This window comes from Silurus meridionalis, chromosome 1, assembly GCF_014805685.1.
Source record: "Silurus meridionalis isolate SWU-2019-XX chromosome 1, ASM1480568v1, whole genome shotgun sequence".
Lineage (NCBI taxonomy): Eukaryota > Metazoa > Chordata > Actinopteri > Siluriformes > Siluridae > Silurus > Silurus meridionalis.
The window spans coordinates 13000020-13022995 of NC_060884.1; the positions used below are offsets into that span (position 1 = coordinate 13000020).

General features: G+C 38.1%; 1 protein-coding gene across 1 annotated transcript; it reads left to right on the forward strand.

Moving 5' to 3' along the window:
• The first annotated feature begins 5916 nt into the window (after positions 1-5916).
• ilrun (inflammation and lipid regulator with UBA-like and NBR1-like domains) lies at positions 5917-21616 on the forward strand. The gene is given in 6 exon segments (XM_046866900.1): positions 5917-6218; positions 7156-7310; positions 11025-11222; positions 16310-16511; positions 16513-16612; positions 19526-21616. Coding segments are annotated over 6 exon segments (849 nt in total). The 5' UTR covers positions 5917-6060; the 3' UTR covers positions 19562-21616.
• Positions 21617-22976: the final 1360 nt, after the last annotated feature.

Below are 22976 nucleotides of genomic sequence, written 5' to 3' on the forward strand. Positions count from 1 at the left end.
AAGAATCCAACTACTAACATGGCCAAGAGCAAAGAGCTGTCCAAAGACACTAGAGACAAAATTGTACACCTCACCAAGGCTGGAAAGGGCTATAGGGAAATTGCCAAGCAGCTTGGTGAAAAAAGGTCCACTGTTGGAGCAATCATTAGAAAATGGAAGAAGCTAAACATGACTGTCAATCTCCCTCGGACTGGGGCTCCATGCAAGAGCTCACCTCTTGGGGTCTCAATGATCCTAAGGAAGGTAAGAAATCAGCCCAGAACTACACGGGAGGAGCTGGTCAATGACCTGAAAAGAGCTGGGACCACCATTTTTAAGGTTACTGTTGGTAATACACTAAGACATCATGGTTTGAAATCATACATGGCACGGATGGTTCCCCTGCTTAAACCAGCACATGTCCAGGCACGTCTTAAGTTTGCCAATGACCATTTGAATGATCCAGAGGAGTCATGGGAGAAAGTCATGTGGTCAGATGAGACCAAAATAGAACTTTTGGGTCATAATTCCACTAAGCGTGTTTGGAGGAAGAAGAATGATGAGTATCATCCCAAGAACACCATCCCTACTGTGAAGCATGGGGGTGGTAGCATCATGCTTTGGCGGTGTTTTTCTGCACATGGGACAGGGCGACTGCTCTGTATTAAGGAGAGGATGACCGGGGCCATGTATTGCGAGATTTTGGGGAACAAATTCCTTCCCTCAGTTAGAGCATTGAAGATGGGTCGAGGCTGGGTCTTCCAATATGACAATGACCCGAAGCACACAGCTAGGATAACCAAGGAGTGGCTCTGTAAGAAGCATATCAAGGTTCTGGCGTGGCCTAGCCAGTCTCCAGACCTAAACCCAATAGAGAATCTTTGAAAAACTCCGTGTTTTCCAGCGACAGGCCAGAAACCTGACTGATCTAGAGAAGATCTGTGTGGAGGAGTGGGCCAAAATCCCTCCTGCAGTGTGTGAAAACCTGGTGAAAAACTATAAGAAACGTTTGACCTCTGTAATTGCAAACAAAGGCTACTGTACCAAATATTAACATTGACTTTCTCAGGTGTTCAAATACTTATTTGCAGCTGTATCATACAAATAAATAGTTAAAAAATCATACATTGTGATTTCTGGATTTTTTTTTAAGATTATGTCTCTCACAGTGGACATGCACCTACGATGACAATTTCAGACCCCTCCATGATTTCTAAGTGGGAGAACTTGCAAAATAGCAGGGTGTTCAAATACTTATTTTCCTCACTGTAAATATGCTTCTTCTTCTTTCGACTTCTCCCATTAGGGGTCACCACAGCGGAACATTCGTCTCCATACCCCCCCTGTCCTCTACATCCATCTCTTTTAAACCAACTACCTGCATGTCTTCCCTCACCACATCCATAAATCTCCTTCTTCACCTTCATCTTTTCCTCCTTCCTGGTGGCTCCATCCTCAGCATTCTCCTTCCGAATCCCCCTATGTCCCTTCTCTGCATATGTTCAAACCATCTCAATCGTGCCTCCCTCACTTTGTTTCCAAAACATCCTACATGCACTGTCCCTCTAATAAACTTGTTTCTAATACTGTCATCATCGTCACTCCCAACGAAATCTTAACATCTTCAGCTCTGCTACCTCCAGCTCCACCTCCTGTCTTTTACTCAATGCCACTGTCTCTAAACCATACAACATCTCAAGTCTTACCACAGTCCTATAAACTTTCCCTTTCACTCTTGCAGATACCCTTCTATCACAAATCACTCCTGCCACTCTTCTCCACCCACTCCACCCTGCGTACAATTTTTTTTTTCACTTCTCTAACACACTCTCCATTACTTTGCACTGTTGACCCCAGGTACCTGAACTCCTCCACCTTCTTTACCCCTTCTCCCTGCAACCGCACCACTTCACTGCCCTCCCTCTCATTCACACACATGTACTCTGTTTTACACCTACTGACTTTCATTCCCCTTCTCTCCAGCGTGTACCTCCACCTCTCCAGGCACTTCTCAACCTGCTACCTACTCTCACCACAAATAAGATCATCATCCACAATCATACGCAAACATCATAGTACAGAGAGACTTCTATCTGACCTCGTCCGTCAACCTGTCCATCACTATTGCAAACAGGAAAGGGCTCAGAGCCGATCCTTCATGCAGTCCAACCTTCACCTTGAACCAGTATATCGTTCCTACTGCAAACTTCACTGCTGTCACACTGTCTTCATACATGTCCTGCACCACCCTTACATACTTCTCTGACACACCGGATTTCCTCATACAATATCACAACCCAACCAACTTTCTCTAAATTCACAAACACACAATGCAACTCCTTATGACCTTCTCTATACTTCTCCATCAACATTCTCAAAGTAAATAATGCGTTTGTGGTGCTCTTCCTCGTCATGAAACCATACTGCTGCTCATAGATGGTCACCTCTTCCCTCAGCCTGGCTTCTACTACTCTTTCTCATAACGTCATGGTGTGATTGATCAACTTTATTCCCCTGTAGTTACTGCAGGTCTGCACATTTTAAAGATCGGTACCAGCACACTCCTTCTCCATTCCTCAGGCATCCTCTCACCTTCCAAAATTTTGTTGAACAACCTGGTTAAAACTCCACTGCCATCTCTCCTAAACATCTCCATGCTTCGGTATGTCATCTGGTCCAACTGACATTTCACTCTTCATCCTCTGAATAGCTCCTCTCACTTCCTCCTTATTAATCCTATCCACTTCCTTCTTCACCATCTCCACACCATCTGAGCCCCTGTCTGACCTCTTCCCTGAATCTCATATTAAAATCTTCCTCCTTTAGTTTCCACCAGCTTATTCTACTTCCAGTCCTCACTCTCCTCCTCTTCTTCTTAACCTCCAAAACCATCCTACAGACTACCATCTGATGCTGTCTAGCTACACTGTCCCCTGCCAACACCTTACAGTCTCCAATCTCCTTCAGGTTGCATCTCCTACATAGAACATAGTCCACCTGTTTGCACCTTCCTCCACTCATATACGTCGCCCTATGCTCTTCTTTTTTCTTTAAATAAGTCACCACTGCTATTTTCATCCTTTTAACATAATCTACCACTATCTGCTTTTTCACATTTCTCTCCTTAATGCCATACCTACCCATCACCTCCTCATCACCTCTGTTCCCTTCACCTACATGCCCATTAAAGTCTGTCTCTGTAGACGTCTTCCTCTTCTTCTTCTTCTCCTTCGGCCAACAGTAGCCCAATTTCCACCGGTACACTGTTGGCTAATGATACCTGTGGTGGTCTTTGGTAACACGGGCCTCGACCGATCCGGTATGAATTTCTGATTTGTGATGTGCATATTTGATTTGGTACATGTTTTACGCTGGATGCCCTTCCTGATAGAGTGATGAATGTGAAGCTGGAAGTTGAAGGGGTGATGATAAATGTCATCAGTGCCTATGCTCCACAAGTGGGTTGTGAGACGGAGGAGAAAGAAAAATTCTGGAGTGGGTTAGATGAAGTGGTGGAGAGTGTACCTAGGAATAAAAGATTGGTGATTGGGGATGATCATAGGGTGACGTATAAGAGTAGAGGAAGGTGCACACAGATGGACAACATTCTATGAAGGAGTTGCAACCTGAAGGAGATTGGAAACTGTAAGGTGTTGGCAGGGGACAGTGTAGCTAATCAGCATCGGATGGTGGTCTGTAGGATGGCTATGGAGGTGTAGAAGAAGAGGAGGAGAGCTGATATGAGAAGTTGGACATGAAGGAAAGAGAACAGGATTTGGAATTTGGAACCGAGCTGGGAAGGATGTGCTGCAAGAACAATAAAGGATGGAGATAGAAATGTGTTGTGAGGAGATTGTGTTGAGAAGATGGAGGGAGTATTTTGAGCAGATGATGAACGAGGACAATGAGAGAGAGAGAAGGTTTGATGATGAGGATGGTGAAACAGATGGTGAAACAGGAAGTGGATAGGATTAGTAAGGAGGAAGTGGGAGCAGTGATTAAGAGGATGAAGAGTGGAAAGTCGGTTAGACCAGATGACATAGAGGAAGCGTGGAGATGTGTACGAGGGATTTTAACTAGACTGTTCAACAAAATTTTGGAAGGTGGGGGAAGACATGCACGTAGTTGGGTTGAAAGAGGCAGATGTAGAGGACAAAGTAGTATGGAGACGGATGATCCACTGTGGCGACCCTTAATGAGAGCAGCCAAAAAAAAGAAGAAGAAGAAGAAAAAGAAAATGGTCAGTTTCCATTCTTATACTCAACTTGCATTCACATTACAAATAGGAAGACTAGTTTTAAAACAGTATAAAATGTTCAAACAGGAATTGTCCTTTGTTCTTTTGACTCCGACGTGCTACTTGTAAATATGTTACTGATACGCTGTAATAAATTTCTTCTTCATTGAGCTCTTTGATGTCCTCATTCATTTTTCTTACAGTAGGCTATTTATTCATTATAAAATACTACTTATATTACACTTGTCCATAGCACTTAATTTTGTTTTATTAATTAATGAAATCTGCTAAAGTTATAGTCAGCTGCCAGCAAATCTTCAATGTCTGGTGTATAGAAGTATTTTGGCTTCCTGGAATGGTCTGGTACTGATGGTCAGTAAGTGGACAAAAAAACTAACACCATAAACATGTCAGATCATCATTGTGTGTGAGTCTCTAAAACTGAATGACAATATGAAGCAGCACACACAAACACACGCATCCATAAAAATCATTACATTTTCTGATTCAATCCAGACTAAATAAACCGAAGCAATCAAGACATTTATATGTTTGTACACATTTATGCATAACACAGAATTCTAAAACAAGTCTAATAATACAGTCAGCTGCATAAATTTTTTTGAACTGCTGATCACAGGCCATTGTTACACACTTGATGGAAAGCATGCAGCATTTACCATGTTTTTTAGGCATCACAGACACCCATGCCTAGCTAATGTCCCTGTAAAAAGACAGGGAAGAGAGAGTAATACCATTTCTCCCACACAGAGATCTTTGACCATCTGAAGTTAAACAATTTCATTAGAAAACAGAAACCCACCGCTCATGTTCCAGTGCCTATTTTTGCTGAATCGAAAAATGTGTCATATCATGGAAACAGTATATTTTATCTATGTGCATGATTACCCCTCTATTGACTGTCTATACAAGTTGTAGTCATTGTCTCTAACATTTTCAACACCTGCACAATTAAGGTGCAATACCTTCACTATTCATTCAGACCGGATCAAGTTGATGACACATTTATGAAAGCGGCTGCTATATATATATATATATATATATATACCTAAAGAAACAAGCATATTGATAGCACATACTGATTTGTAGGAAGCATTGGAGAACACGAACAGTAGAATGAGGCATAATGATGGAAAATATTGTGATAGATCAGGAAATATCAGCAACTGACCTCATCAACAATACATAGGACCCACTATTATCTCTGATCTGCTTCCCTAAACACTAACGTTACAATAACGTAAACCTCACACTGTCATTTCATATGCGTCACAGTAACGCAATCGACACACACTACCGCAACCCTTGGACTTATAATTGGAAATATAATTTGCACTGCCTCATTTTTCCATACCCTGCATAAATCCTTATTTATCACATTTTATCTTCCTAGTTTTTTATATATATATTTTTTATTGTAACAGCACACCATAACAAATTCCTTGCACATGCAACCCATGCTACATGGCAATAAAGGTAATTTTGAAATAGTTGGTCATAACTCTGATGGTTACTTGTAGTTCAGAGATAAAATATGAATCTATGAAGGAAACCATGGCACTGTTTAGAGTTTGCCACCATGCAGTGGAATGAGGAGTGCGTGCGTGCGTGTGTGTGAGTACGCACGCGCGCGCACCCGCGACGAAACACCGCGCTCGAATAGCAACAGCTGACGTCGTGCGCGGTGACGTCACGCGCGTTCCTGAGCCATGCGTAGAGAGGGCTCTCCGCCGTCGACTCCGCGGCGCTTGTTGTTATGAGTGAAACAGGCCTCGGACTCAAGTAGAAAAGTTCTCCCGCCGCTGCCCCGGGAAAACCTGCTCATGGAGGGCATGGACGTCGATCTGGACCAGGAGCTCATGCAGAAGTTTAGTTGCATGGGCACCACGGATAAAGATGTGCTGATCTCGGAGTTCCAGAGGCTGCTGGGTTTCCAGCTGAACCCGGCCGGCTGCGCCTTCTTCCTGGACATGACCAACTGGTGAGTCCGAGGCGGCACACGGGCCTAACTTACTCGTGCCTGTTTACTCCTTCATCCCTGATTTGTACCATGATTTGTTTTTTAATTATAGGACATTTTAATAGATAAATAAATAGACTTTATCTCGGGTCTAAACAGTAAAAGTAAAGCTTGGTGTTTTCTTTTAACCATCAAATATCCTTAAGCTAACTTTACTTACTCAAAAGTCTATAGCAGTGATCGGTGTAGCTAGTTTATCTAAATAAATAAATAAATAAATAATGCGGTGGCGAAATCTAACCTGGGCTGTAATAGGTATTGACTACTCTGACACAACTCTGAAAATCCTCCAGTGTTTTTCTCACATAGCCAAAAATCTCTCATGTTTGCTAACTCGGCTAACATTAGCTTCTCTCTGTCTGCTTGTCAACACAACTTAGCTTGCTCGTTAGCACAGCGTTTAGCTCGCACAGTCACGATTTCACGCTCGGTCAGTATTGTGCGGTTTATCAGAATGTCGAGTTTGTCAGAGGAGATATAATTGCAGTTAAACTCTCGGGATTGTAGTGTTTGGGGTTTTGGAGCGCAAGAAAATACGATATTACTGGTGTTTATCTCGCTGCATGGTGACTCGCTTGCTAACTGTGGATAAGTTTGGTAACTCCTGCGGCGGGTCAAAGGGTTTTCACCGAGTTACATAACACTGATCTTCCGCAGAAAAATTCAGGTGCTTTGGCTTTTATTTTCCAGGTTTCACTATCATTTGCAGATTATACTCGGCTGGTTTGTTTCTGTACATCTTATAATGTACCTGCTGTAAGATTTTGTAATAACGCCGACATACACATATTTATTATATTGTGTATATATACATATATCTGCATGCAACCTATATTTATGGGGACTGAATATTTCAGACTAGAAGTTGATCCTCTTCGTGTGCTTTCTTTTTCGACAGGAATCTTCAAGCAGCCATTGGAGCCTATTATGACTTTGAGAGTCCAAACATCAACACGCCATCAATGTCGTTTGTAGAAGATGTGACAATTGGTGAGGGCGAATCAGTGCCCCCGGACACCCAGTTCACAAAAACATGGCGGATACAGAACACAGGTCAGTGCTGGTCACATGACCTGGTCCTCTGCTCCCGGGGTGCTTTCAGACCTTTTGCCATGTCTGCATCAGAGCGAAACAGATCCTTCTGGTTTTGGTTTAGTTTCACACTTCGCATAAAAAAAAAAACAGACCCAATGGTCAAACTCGTAATGCTTTAAACAAATTTGCCAATGAAATAGCGACCACCGTTTAGTGTATAGAGTACAGAAAGCGTTTAACTGTGCACACTCGACTGTATGGGATATGTATGGAGCAATCGCTCAGTGCAGTGCTATACGAAAATTGTTTAATCCGTGTTATTTTTTGGTCTGCACACATATTCAGAACTTGCTGCGTTTTTACAGTTCTGTGCTTTGGCCCAGTTTGTAGCCTGTGGCTCACATTTATACACATTCTAATATACACTGTATGTGTGGTACATTTCCTGCATGAAGAGCTTATTATATTTAGTTCATACTTCAGTCTCTTTAAAAAGTGATTTGTATCCTTTTTCGGATACATTCGCAGACCATCCACTAGTAACATTTATAACTGTAAGCTCTGAAATGTTTCTGCTGCCATAACTGTTCAACTGAATGTGTATAGACCAGAAAAAGGAGATGTTGTATGCATTAGGTCTGATTTGGGCTTTGTACATAAAATATATGTGTGGAATTTTCCCCATTTTTATTTATTTTTTTAAATTAAATTCTTCCTTTTTTTGCTGATTGTTGTCCACTGTATAATAGAGGTTTTTGAGTGTAAATATTGCTAAATATAATATCTTTGCTTTGTCAGCACTAGTCTAACCCTAGATCCATAAAGAAACAGCCTCACTCGGATATATTTAGAATGGACTGTCATTTATAATTATAAAACTTTGAAACCTGGCATAGTAGCGACGAGAATGATGCTTTCCGCGTGAACTTATCATTTAATTCAACACTTGTTACTTATTATTGACGCTCTAACTTTTATTAATCCTATAACTTTGACAGTGTACTAAACTACCGCGTTGATGTGTGTTGTGCCTTCTCAACGCAGTGTGGCCACAGTTTTCCCACAGTTTTCCCACAGTTTTCCCACAGTTTTCCCACAGTTTTCCAGTTTTCACATTTAAATTTCTACAGTCGAGACAGTGCACTTAAAACCATCTACACAACCCTGTAAAAGCGAACTTGTTGTAAATCATATCAAAACTTTTTCCACCCTCCATGGGAATTTGCAGCCTATAAAAATGAAGTGAAAAACAGTCCGAAAAATTTACAACAACCGGGTTGCGTAGGTGTGCACACCCTTAAACGAATGCTTAGTTGAAGCACCTTTTTAAGTTTATTACACCCTTCAGTCTTTTTGTATATGACTATCAGCATTGCACAGCTTGACTTGACACTGTTTTTTCTATATAAAAAATTCTACATCCATCAAAATGTAAGGGCATGTCCTGTACACATCACGCTTCAGGTCATCGCATAGGTTTTTAGTCTAATACAGGCAGGGTTCTGTCCAGGCCATTCTGGATGTTTTGGGCCGTTGTCTTGCCAATAGGTAAAATTTCATGCTTAACAGACACCTGAAGGTTTTGCACGACACGTGGTATTTCTAACTGTAAAAAAAGAGCAGCTCTAAAGCATGACATTGACCACCATGTTTAATTATGTGTATTGTGCTCTTTTGATGATGTGCCTTTTTGGGCACCAGATATACCTTTTTATAGAAATATTCTACCTTGTGGAATTGGTCTCATCAGATTAGATCATGTTTTGCCACATGGTCTGGGTGGATTCAGCCACCTTAAATCTCAAAACATTAACCTATTGCCTATACATGTACAGAATATAACAGATTGAAACTTGGGCATTCGTATCAGGTGACTAGTGTTAACTCTGGTTAAAAAAATAAAGAAATAAAAATGTACCCACATTAAACCCTGAACATGTTTACAGCCGTTTCTGTTACATGCGTGCTGCTATGCAAGATATTCGATGATTTTAAGGCTGAAATGAGCAAAATCACTACTTTCCTTTAAACATTTTAAAATTCAGCACCTGTTATTATGAACAATGTACATGTACAGTCAGCACAGGCCTTTTGGGTATTTTTTTTTGCTGTAGAATGTAATACACAGCAGGTGCTGTCTCTGTTTCTATCCTCCCCCCTTCCTGGTCATATGATAAAGTGTGTTTTTAAAACAGATTAGGGAATAAAATGTCTTTAATGTGATGAAATCTATTTGAGTGCATGTCAATAAACGTGGGGGTTGTTTTCAAATACATTAAGAGCGTAGACTTGAAAGAAAATGTTCCTTACGCTGTTCACAAGTTCATTGTTTGGGCCAGGTTAATAAATATATGGCTTGTTTATTTTATTTTTATTAATTAATTAAAAATGTAAGTTGTTTTTCAACTGTATGCCGTTGTGATTTCCTACAGAAGAGGCTTTTAACATGATTCGATCCTAATGTTAATTTTCCTTTTATAACACATTAGAATAACTTGTTTTTATAAATAATATAAAATCACACACGTACATATATACATATGTATGTGTATATAAATTATCATAATAATCATAATTATCATAAATGTGTGTATGTATAATTATATATATATATATATATATATATATATATATATATGTGTGTATATATAATTTATTTTTTATTTATTTTATATTATTATTGGCCAAAGCATTAGAATTGGGTAGTATTTGAATAGCAAATTAGTTAATAGATTTAGCCCATGTATCTGAAAATTCGGATCAGTAGAGAAGGAGAAACCAGTGTCATTTCTTTATTACACGGTACATTCTTTAAAGCATGTTATTAGCTTATTTTTAAATCAATTATAATTGTAAGCATTTACAGCTTTAGTCATTCTAAGCAAGATTTTGTAGTTAATTCTGAAATGTAACAGGCATCCGGAATACTGTTAGTATCATGAGCAGACTTCGGCAGTGTGCTCCGATTTATTATTATTTCGTATTTTTTCGGTTGCTGAGTCTACCGTGTTATTCTGGCTACTCCAGATCCTTTATTAATTTTAGTTGTTGTTTCTAATATAAGACAATGTAGATCTTGAGCATTTATTTACCCTCTCATCATTCTGTTAACCCGAAGAATGTCAAAAATCACTGCTATTCTGTTAAAAATAAAAACACTGCCAACCACATTTTTTTCCCCCGGCTTGGCTGCAGCCCAGTCTGACACTCGATCATTGCCGTAGTTCACAAATGTAACATGCTGCTTTTTCTGTCAATTAAGAAATATGCAAACTACAGATAATAAAACGAAATGCACACGTACAGTCTTTAGACTTTTGCATGTGCATACATCATCATTTCCCTGTTACAGGTGCACTACACATTGTTGCCTTGTTCTCTCAAATGGCAGCACCTTTCTGTTTTAGATGCTTATTGTGCAGTTTATATTTGCACTGCAGCTGTATTTCTTTTCTTGCAAATTAAAGTTTGTGACATTGTGAAGAAACTTAAAATACTGCCCAACAATGCTTTTTTTATTTAGTCAATTTTTATGTGAAGTACAACTGTTTCGACTTAACGTCCATTAAAATAGACATAAAAATGAAATAATTTTATATTAATAATTTGAACTGCAAAAATATACTTGTCAAATGCCAAAAAGACAGTTTGTTCCCCAAAAGTAAATTGATGATTGCCTTTTCTTAATACTCATAAAAAAAAAAAAATGACATGCTGTCTTTTATTCTGCAGGATCAGAGTCGTGGCCTCCGGGTGTCTGTCTGAAATACATTGGTGGAGACCAGTTTGGTCACGTGAATATGGTAATGGTCAGGTCTCTGGAACCGCAGGAAATCTCAGACGTCAGTGTCCAGATGCACAGTCCGGCCAATCCAGGCATGTACCAGGGCCAGTGGAGAATGTGTACAGCCACTGGACTTTTCTATGGAGGTGAGGCACAGCACACAGGTGCACACAGAAGTCAGTTCATATGGTTGTTTTTTTTTTTCTTCAAACTTGCACACGCTCAACATTTATGCAATTTTTCTCTGTAGTTATATTTAAAAGGAACATGCATGAAATATACATTTTGGAATGTAACCTGTTAAACCCTGAGGGTGTGGTTTACTTATTCTGACATTTTTACATTCAAAACCTGTTATTTATTGTTGTTTGTTTTTTTTAAAGAAAATAAATACCTTTTAGAATTTGAAGGTTTCCTGATCTGACTCAAACCTTTTAAGGTTATTGTCAATTAAAACATTTAAAAATAGAATCCAATACATTGAATAAAATATCTTGGATTGTGATTTAAACTACTCAAAAAAAAATATAGGGGTAATAATATCCAAGCTACATTTGTCTCAGGTTTTGTGTTGATTGTTGATTTAAAACAAATAATAAATAGTTGTTTTTTTTTTTTAGTTAATGTAGGTTTAAACTTATCCTTATTGAACACCAGTAGTGGACGAAGTGCACAAAGCATGTACTCGTGTAACATTAGATATACAGCAGGTATAATATTATATATAACAGTAAAAGTGCTTACTTTAAACTTTCACTTGAGTAAAAGTACAAAAGTATTTGCTTTCTAATGTACTAAAGTAACCAAGTACTATGATTTATTATGGCTGTAATGTTCCTATTATCATTTTTATCACAGAACTCCTGCTTAATCTACTCAGTTTATGTAAAAAGACTATCTAACAATCTATTTATATAATGATATTATTGAGTAAACACTAATTGATATCTATTAAATGACTATGAGCCCAAAACATTCTTTTCAAAGAAAAAAAATTGTAAAACTAAGGCCACGGGTGCCGTAGCAAGTCAGAGTCAGCAGTTTCTTCCATCATTCATTCCTCTCAAAATGTTGAGAGTTGCTTGATGTTGAACTCATGCTGAACTGTATGTTCGTGTTAAGTAGATACCACCAACCGACAAGGGCAACCACGCCAAGACCCAACGTCTCCCAAATCCCAAGCAGTTCACAAATCTGGATAGATTTCTGAGAGCTCCATTTCATGTAGAAATCTCACCCTAAATGCATTTATTGCACAATTAAATACGTCATTGAGCAAATTTGACCAAACTCTCAGACCCAAAAACCATAAAACTCTATGGCTAATTGTAGCTATAAGATACATACAACATCTATATTCTTATTTCTTTTAAATGAGTTTAAGCTGCACTGGAGATTCCCCTCACTGAACCCAGTTCAGCACCTTTTCAGTACAATCACAGAAAACCTTTAATGTTACCTCAATTAATAAGTGCCAGTTTAACTATAATCCAGCTCGACTAGTGAGGCTGTAATTGTTTTGTTGCTACACACATTATGATAAACTACATACTATAAATTGTTATTCAGCATAGCAACACTGTATAACCAGTGCTATACAGTTATCAGCCTATTTTATTAAATGCATTATCATATACTCTCCTCAAAATGAGATGAGTGATTTGAGCTGCATGACACCTTCATCTTTTTCTTTCATCTTATCTTTACTTCTTTCCTCTTTTTCTTTTAAAAATGGGCTCCTGAGGGTTTAGACCGTTTTTTGTTATCCATCATTTTAATTTGGGTTCAGAAGCGAATGAAGATTAAATGTGGAATAGAATGTTCAAAATATGAACGTGAATTTTAGGGTCAGTATCCACAAACTTTTGTCCATACAGACCATATGTGTAGTGTTTATGTACAAGTTATTACTATAGATATAAATACTATAATGTATAATTAGTGTGTTACATTAGTATAGTCACAACACTTATGCTACTTTGAGAACATAATACATAAAAGATAATATATAAAGATTTTAAAAAATATATATAAAATAATTATAAATATATAAAACTTATAAGCGGTCTATAGCTGTATACACAGTTTTATATAATTGTATATAAAATATATTTGGAATAGTTGATTCAAACTTTCTATTAACTATTCCAAAAAAGTCGAACAATGGAACAAGTAATGCTAATTATTATGTGTATCATTAAGAACCAATATTGCATGCTCCATTAATGAGCAAATAATTATGTTTGTCCTCGTCCCTGCCCTTCTCTGAAACAGTTCCATTTCGACACAAACCGCATCACAGTTGAGTGCAATAAACAGGTGTCTCTTGTATGACAGCTCACACACTTTCTCCTGGCATGTATCCCTGGTGTTGAGGTTGGGATGGGCCCTGTGGTTTGGCTGCTTTAAACATTTCACAATTCATCAAAAGTTCATGGTACACCGAGTAACCGGCATTTGCAGGCTTTAGCAGCATCTAGTGTAGTAAGAAGGCATTCACCCGAGTAGTGTCCAAGAAGTACTGGAAAAACTTTGTGTACCATCATTTTTGGTCCCACATTGAAGAGCACTGTTGAAGTCTATTGGAACATCTGGCAGGTGTTTTTCATTGCTCGTTTTAATTCAGCACAGCTGCTTGAATGGGAATGTAGTTCCTATTACAGCAACCATGGCTGTATCTTCTGGATATAATGTATCCTAAAAAAGAATAGTGAATTAAAAATGTAATGGCTTTGCCTTTCATCTGTGAATAGATATCAGTTTGAGACAAAATGTTTGCTTTTATTTCATCATAATAATTAGAACCTTTCCCCCCCAATATTCTGCTCTTAATTCGTATCTCGTAGATGAAGGGACTCGAACCCAAGCCTCTAGCGATCTGTTCTTTGGTTTTGACAAGTAAAGGATAAGGGCGCTGTGGCCAATGTAGTCATAAAGCTCATGCAGTCTAATTGCCATTCATTTATAGACGATATGCCAGATTTCTGTTTTCTGATTTCTGTTGTGCAAATTTGTCTTAAACACTGCAGGTCTGGCATCGTTATTTACACACAATGCCAGATAGGACACTCAAAACGAACACACTATTATTATCAGGAGAAAATGCCCATCCTGTAAGACTTCAATGTGCATTAAACCTTTTCTGTTGGACTGTATTACTTATACCCCTTTGAGAAACGTTTTTTATTCTGTTGACACTTTTAATCAAGTAAATCCAAATTTAGCGTTTAGAGAAAAAAAGGGGAGGGGGTAAACGCTGAAGTAAACAATCATGTGTAATAAATGGAGTGGAGAGTATTTCTTGGCTCTTGATGTTTAAGTGCAAATTTATACTTAGTCTGGCTCTTTATCTTCATCATGTGTGCTCTACCACCTGCTATTCTTCTTCTCTTGTCTAGCAGTTATTTTTGACCATTTTACGCTATCTGGTTGCAGAGATGCTTGGGGGAGGGGTGGGAGTGCCAAGTGACATGTTATGTCTGCTCCCAACTGCTCTAGAAAAGGTGGGGATGAGAATATAGGGTTGAGGTCCATATCCGATCCAGTTTCTGACGGGTCAGGGTTTTATTTATTTTTAAAAAAATTTATGAATTGGTCAGTGAAAGTCTTGTAAATGATCCAATGTGAAGTTATTTTGATATCTTTCTTGCCATGACACCGTGTAGCCGAGTTTACTGTTGCTCATAAACCTGCCATTTAGAATAGCGACCAACCATTTGCTTATCAGTATGAAGTTTTTACTTTTATATATCCAGTGGAAGAAAGATTTCTTTATACTACATGATCATACGATCCCATTGTTTTTCCATTGTGCATCATGTTGGTGCATCAAAGAATATACCAAAAAAAAAAAGTTGAATAGAACATTTTGAATTCATTTGCTTTTGCTGCAGAAAAAGTTTACATTAAAAGTACCGTAATTTCCGGACTATTAAACGCACCCAAATATAAGCCGCACCTACTGAATTTTACAAAGATTTTTATTTTGAACATAAATTAGCCTACATTGAAACTAATGGACTTTACACAGGCTTTACCGAAAGACAGTAACTTTTACACGGCTTGTATCTAAACAGTAGCCTACCAAGAAAGTCATTGCTCACTGTCTTCCTCCTTCCTTTCACAACAATTTCTGTTGTTGTTTTGGCATCGTCGTGCGTTTAAAAATCATCATCGGTGAATCTTTTCTCTCGATGCCATGCAGCTCAGAACATAGGTGAAGTGCGTTTTTTCATGCCCGGTTGTTTTCAGCGTGACGAATGATTTGCATTTCCTGTTGCCAGTCCGAGTGAGCGGCAGGTCAAACATCAGAGGAACCTCATTCATATTTGTGAAACCGGGATAAACCCAGGAAAAATCTATAAATTAGCCGATTCGTTGTTTAAGCCGCGAGGTTCAAAACGTGGGAAAAAAGTAGCGGCTTATAGTCCGGAAAATACGATACGTACATTGCAGATTGCTTGCAGATTTTACACTGTACAATTTTGGCAATAACCAAATAATATTTTGCTGCATTTTATCTTTTAACGAAATCTGTGTTTTATAATGCTTAATGCCAGGATCAAGAGTACATTGTTTGTCTATGCATGCAGGGGGAAAGTAACCTGGAAAAAAAAAGGCCCTGCTAGCCAATACTTGGCCAATTAGAGTTTAAGGGGTTAAGAATCAGCTTTCAAGAGGACATCAGTGTGTAGTAAAAATCTGGCAGGCTATTTTGAGATAAGCCTGTAATCCGTGATTCTGTGGACAAAAACTGCTTGGATTGGAAGAGCACATTATGAAATGTGCATACAAACACATGGCAAATCCATAATGCAATAATCGTGTGTAAAGTAAAATGTGAACTCGTATCAGCCCGCTTTTTCTTTTTTCTTTGAATGAGTCACACTAGCAGTGATGAGTGACTTTTGCTTTCAAATAACTTTTCAGTAGGCACAGGACCACTGAGGAGTAAAGGCGGTTTTCTGGTCAGATGAACCCAGGTTTATTTTGCATTGTGCTGATAGATGGATCAGAATTTCCTTCTGTCCAGTGTGAATTGTACAGACCAGAGACCCATTGAAGAGCAGCAATATGTATTTCAACAATGTTGTTGGTCTCAGCCCTTCATGACAACAGTGTACCCACACTTAGCATGCTAATGTACCAAAGGATGAAGGAAGAACAAACTACTGCATAAATGTTGCAGTTTCTTTTTAGCATTATAAATACTCTCCTGTGAATTGTTCTGCAGATGTGATCTGGGTGATCCTGAGCGTAGAAGTCGGTGGTCTGCTCGGAGTCACACAACAGCTGTCCTCCTTCGAGACGGAGTTCAACACTCAGCCGCACCGCAACGTCGAGGGAGACTTCAACCCCTTCGCTTCACCGCAGAAGAACAAGCAAGACGCCAACGAAGATAACCTAAAAGACACCAGAGGCCCCTGGGTGGCCTCTGGACTCCATACAGCAAGATCAAAATGGACTCTCTCACAATTCTGTAAATATTACGCCAAATGGTCTACAAAACAACTTATCAGTAGTGACTTACAGCCAGGTATGTATTTAAATTTTTTTTCCCATAGTGTCTTAGGGACAGAATTTTTGCCAAATGAATGTCGGTGTTCCAAAATATTGAAATTAACCATACTGTAAATATGCATAAGCATTAAAAAGCTTATCAGACAGAACCAATAAAATAAAATGCAGTTAGCATCTAATAAAAAATGCAAATAGCAACATTTTTATATATATATATATATATATATATATATATATATATATATATATATATATATATATATATATATATATATATATATATATATAAAAGCAGGCATGAGGTGCATTGCATAGAGAAATGCTATTTTTGCATAAAAATTGTAAAGCTATGGAGAAATGGAGAATGTGTTACTTAAACATCTATACACTTGTGTGTGTGTGTGTGTGTGTGTGTGTGTGTATATATATAAGTTATAAAGAGTAATTACATGAGTCACTATATGCCTTTGTCATCTCAGACGAGTAAATTGGAGCTTTTTACAAAACATCCTCCACATAAATGCCATTTCTTTGCAAACATGCTCCAGTGCCACATGTGATCGCCATGTTTTTTCAAGTAAATTCTTTTTTTTTTTTTTTCGGTCATCTGCAAATAATTCTGTGAACATGCTAATTTAGTGGACTTCAGTGCTTGTTTTGAAAAGGATATAGCAAATTGTACAATCGGTCACTCCTAAACGTTTTCTCTCGATGTCTGTTTTATTACCACCTCATTGGACCACCTAGAGTGAATTCCTGTGAACAGCCACCAAACTATAATTCAAAACTTTTTGTATCACCCCCAAAAACTTACACACTTTTTTTTTTTTTAATCTTTATAATTGATCTCCTGGCTATGAAACTGCTTATCAGTCAGTTGTCCAATTAATGTTGTGAAAATGGAGGGACAGTGTAGAAAATGGCTGTAATTTCTAATTAATACAATCATCTTCTCGAATTAAAGCTGAAAATCTGCACTTGATCTCAATCCAAATACAAGTTTCCACCCTTAACATGTCATGGTGGACAACCCCATACTATAGGTTACAAAATTAAATCTTTTCTGCACAGTCATTCTGACAGTGCAGCACGAGAGGGGAATACATCTGTTGCATCATGCCATCGTTTTCATTCCAACATATTATTTAACGACGTACCCAAAAGGACTGTTAAACCAACTTGTGGTTTAAAGGATAAGGAAGTCTGATTTGAATAGTAGTTGCTTTTTCTTCCTTAAAGACGTTTTAAGGATGTGCTTTGTACGTTTTATTTGTGTGAATGATGCATTGCTTCACAACTGCTCTGTTTTTTTCCTGACGTTGAACTGCACTGATAACATACACTAAAGTCCGATAATGTGTGTAGTCAGGTGTGAACTAGGGACAGGAACTGTTCAGCACAGTTACAATAATATTTCCCTTTGACTGTTACTGCATCTGATGGTTTCTGATGTAGTATAATGAAAGAGGAAGTAAAATAGGATGGGTGAGGAATAGTTAATGTAAAACCAGTTAGTCTAGGTTGCCTGTAGCATTAAGCAATCCCATTCAATGGTCTTGTTGCTTTAAAGCACCCTTATCTGACCCTGCCCTGTAATCGTGTCTATGTGCTGACGATTATTTTTCCATATTTAGAATCGTATAGGATTTAGGGCATGAAAAAAATACTTCGAACCCTGTCTTTTAAAGGGTGAGCAGCAAGATATCAAGTTATTATGCGTGTGAGAGTTCGTAAAGCAAATCTTCTCCTACTCCTACGTTTTTACTGCTTCACCCACTCTTTCTTCTCTCAGAAGTGTGCATAATGTATTCACTGCCAAGAGTGGAAGATTGCTTAAGGCCAGTAACAAATGACCCAGGGCCCGGTACAAATCTGAGGTGGTGTAGTCTACCCAAACAGGTAGAGGTGGTCTATAAACTACCCAAACATGGTAAAGTTGCAAAGGAAAAATAAAAGGAGATGAATCCTTTAGGTTCTCTCTGAATTGGAACTTGGCTGCAATATTTAGGTTTGTCGTCTTTTATATTCAGTAGGAGGCGTTGCATATCTTGAACTCTGTTGCCTGTTGTTCAGACAAGGCCTTCACTACACTTCCTTCCTTACTTCATGTTTAAAGCAAAAATTGGTTAACCTACAAAATCAAATCATGGCTATTTACCGTTTTTATAGCCACTAGAAGAGAAAAGGATCCTGTGTGTGGACGGTCTGCAGCCTGAAACACCAAGCTGAGAGGAATCAGGGAGAATGTCTATACTGGTCTGAGCTGATTGGTATAGAAGTATAGAATAATTCAATTAGCATACTTTACAATCATGGTAAGCAGAAATGCATCTCGAAATACACAACACCTCAAACCTTTAGATGGATGGGGCTATAAACAGCAGAAGCCCACATAGGTTCTTCTCCTGTCATCCAAAAACAAGAATCTGATAGACTCGCCAACACTGGGCAGTTGAAGAATATAAATAAAGAGTAAAGTCTTCCTTTATACTCAACACCTGGAAAAAATTTCTTCCAACTGTCTTTAATGTCCTTCATGACCTCAGATTCTTATTCTTGTCTGACTGATTGTAAGCCAGCATGGGTATTCTGCTGTTGTAACCCATTCATCACTGATACATGGATAACATCCTTCTGACCTTGGCGTAAACATTGATTATTGGATTTACTATATCCTTCCTGGCAGCACAAACCATTTTAATAGTTTTTCTCTGACCCCCTTTTATCAACAAGAGGTTTCCACTCACAGAACTGCTCGATTTTGTTCCTGGATTTGACTTTTTTGCTGTTGAATTTTTCATTGCTCATTACAGACTTGATCTAACCAATAACTGTTAATCTATTGTGTACACAAAGTATATTTGTACCTCTTTTTAATCCAAAAATGTTTTTTTTTGTTTTTTTTTTCGTTTTTTTGTCTCCTTCACAGGGTTGTCATGGGCCCTACCCTTTTGGACAGTCTTAAAAGTAGAGAACCGTCACCACCAGGTTGCTCAGTGGAGCCATCACTTTGGAATCCCCCATTTCTTCGGGGGGGTCGCGCAGGGGGAGCAACAGATTTCTTATAAAGACTTGGCAACCCTACTCTCCTCTTGCATTACAACATGACCTAAGATATGGACAAGGCTGTTTGGATCTAAGTCGACACACAGCCATCTTCAACACGCATGTGTGAATGCTAAATTAAGATGAGTGCTAGAAATCCTCAAAGTCAAATACACAGGTTTTTTTTTTGTTGTTGTTTTTATTGTCACGTTGCTGCAATAGTAAGGTGGGCTGGCGTGCGTGCGTGCGGGTGTGAGAGAGTCCGAGTGTGTAACAGACTGGTATAGTATGTGTGCTTGCAAGCTTGTGTGTGGACCATGCACAAAAGAGATGAAAAAAAAGCCATTGAAAAATAACTTTTGCTCGGTAAGAAGTTTTTATAATTTACTTTGTGAACTGTATGATTTTACTAAGAAATCCTCACTTTTTACAAAAGTAGCGATTCGTTCGGAAAAACTGCTCGATATCCGTCATCATTTTTCGCTGAGTTGTTCTAGGATAATCTCCACTTCTAAAAGTAAAAGAAATCGCTTTCTGGATCACTATCCTAACGCACCAGTAGTGCTTGTTAAAGGCCAGAAGATGGAACTGTTGAACCTCTGAGCTCATAAACACACAGATGTATAAAACTGTAAAGCTCAATAGGCCCCTACGTGTTTTTTTTTGTTTGTTTGTTTGTTTTTTTCCTCTCCGATTAAGGAGTTTCTACAGCTCCCAGTTGCATTGTTGGTCACGTGCGTGTTCATTTTTCATCGACGGCTTGAGCTCATGCGGTGGTTTCAAAACCAAGCTGCTCACAATCATGGCATAAATATTTAGCTCAAGCTGAAGAGTCTTCAGAAGCCATTGTAATGGATTACTCATTTTTTTTTCTTTCAGGTTCACAAAGATTTTACAAATTAAATTGATCTAAATCACTCTTCACTTTTTTTTTTCTTTCTTCCTTTTTTCATAACTGATACTTATTTACCCCCTTGTATGAATATTTGCAGTTTAAGCTTCACCTAAATCATGTTTACACATCAGGGTTATGAAAGAACATGACGTATTCAGTATGTCGGTGTACGCGTTACACACTATTTATATAATTTAAAATGAAATTGATCCTTTGTAAGAAATGATTAACACTGAATGTTTCAGATTGTTCATTTGAATGCAAGGCAGTGATGAAATAAGCTGGAATACATAGTACTTTAGGTCGCCATGTAAAACAAGCCATCAGAAAACGTACGCATCGCAAATGACGCTTTGTGTCCACAATCACGTCACGTCCCAGTAAATAGTTTATTGAAACGTTTTCTGCCGACGAACTACACTAAGGAACGTTTGGCCAAATTTCTCTCTCTGCTATGCATCTGGTGACCGACGAAGGGATTGTCATTGACGACACACATGCTTTGCGTTTTCTATATTGTTTGTTTTAGTTCAAATCACTGATTATCTATGCAGTGTTTGAAGGGGATTATCTGTGGTGGTGTTTTTTTTTTCTTTCCATTTGGTAAACACATGTTGAAAATCAATGCTATAGAGCTAGCAGAGTTTCTCTTTCTTTGCCATGGGGAAAAAAAAAATTCCTTCAGTTTTCTCAATTACAAATGTTGTTTGTTGCCCACAGCTCAAGGACCGTGTCATGTTTTCATGAGTCAAGTCTTCCTTCGAGTTGTTTAGGCGATTGTCCTCATCCCAACTGCACAGATCTTATTATTTCTCATTGACTGTTGCTGTCTGGCTTACGAGTGTGAGAAGCTATATTCGAACTCTGTTGTGCTTCTTTTTTTTTTCTTTTTTTTCCTCTCCTCCTTTTTGTTTGCTGTTGAGTTTTTTTTGCACGGTGGCATGGTGAATGGATGAGTCGAGTGTTTGCATAGAGACCTATGGTAGCACATTTAACAAAAAGAGAAGATACAGAAATGAAACCTTTTTCCTGTATGTGTAAATGAACATTTCTATAATTAAATCAATACTTAAGAATTAACATTTTATTGCCAGCATTTCTTGCCGATCTAGTGGACCTTTTTGGAAAGAACATTGCGATCTCTTCGGTGGCATTAATTGCCCGGCCCATACTTTACAGAAATCTATGAGCTTAAAGCGTAGACTTTAATAAGCATTCATTTGCGAGCGTTTCTATCCAAATCAGGTAGATTGTGTAGTAATTTCCCCTCCCTCTTTTTTGCGGGACAAAATCAATTGAACAATTGGCTGCTCAGCTGCTCCATGTCAGGTGTGTGTTGTTTCCCTGTATTATTTTACTTACAAATGAGCAGATAAAATGTTTAGATCTGATTTCAAGTAAGCCATTTGCATATCTGTTGTTCTTAATGCTCTATATGAATTCCAGAGAGTCCTCATTAAATATAAGTGAATACCAAGTTGTTTTTTTCCCCTGGTGAAGAAAACTGTTTCAACAGTTGCTCAGAAGAAAAACTCTCTGCAGGAGGTAGGTGTTGTCGATCACAAGGAGATTTCCCTAGCATAAATTTAGAGGGTGTTTCCACGTTGGTAAGCCTTAAAATGAAAATCATAGTTATAATTTTACAGCTTGCCAAAACACACTATGGCCAGATGGATTTTTACCAAATTGATGAGTATCAAAAAGTGAATGTGGGAAGAAACTGCTCATGAGGTAAACTGTATTTGTGAGCGTATTAACAACTCTTGAAACATGCACATGCATGAGATGCAGCCAACAGCAGCAGAGTGAATTGTGGAGTGTATAGGTTTGTGTTTAGTGGGTGAGATGGTAGCTCAGTGGCTAAGGCTCTAGGTTACTGATTGAAAGGTTTTTGGCAAAGCCCTTAACATTGCTTACACCAGCTTCATACATCGCTGACATGCGAAGAAATAATTTCCCAACTGGAATCAATAAAGTAGTCTTTCAAAGAGAAAAACAAAAATTATATATATATATATATATATATATATATATATATATATATATATATATATATATATATATATATATATATATATATATATATATATATATATATATATATATATACACACACACACACACACACACACACACACACACACACACACACACACACACGTTATATATATGTATATGTGTATATATAATATATAAAATAATGCTTCACAGTTCAGATGGACTATAACCTGAAGCTGAACAACATTGGTTTAGAGCATGTTTGTATTATTTGCTTGCATTAAACCAAATGCTGCACAGTGCCGATGGACGAAAACACTTTATTTTAGGCCAAAGAATAGGAATGTTGGGCAATGGCCAGGTCCGTCTTGATTCAAGTCTAATTTGCACATAAATGCCTAATCATGGAAAGTGTATCCCTCATTCTATCACATCTTTTGGA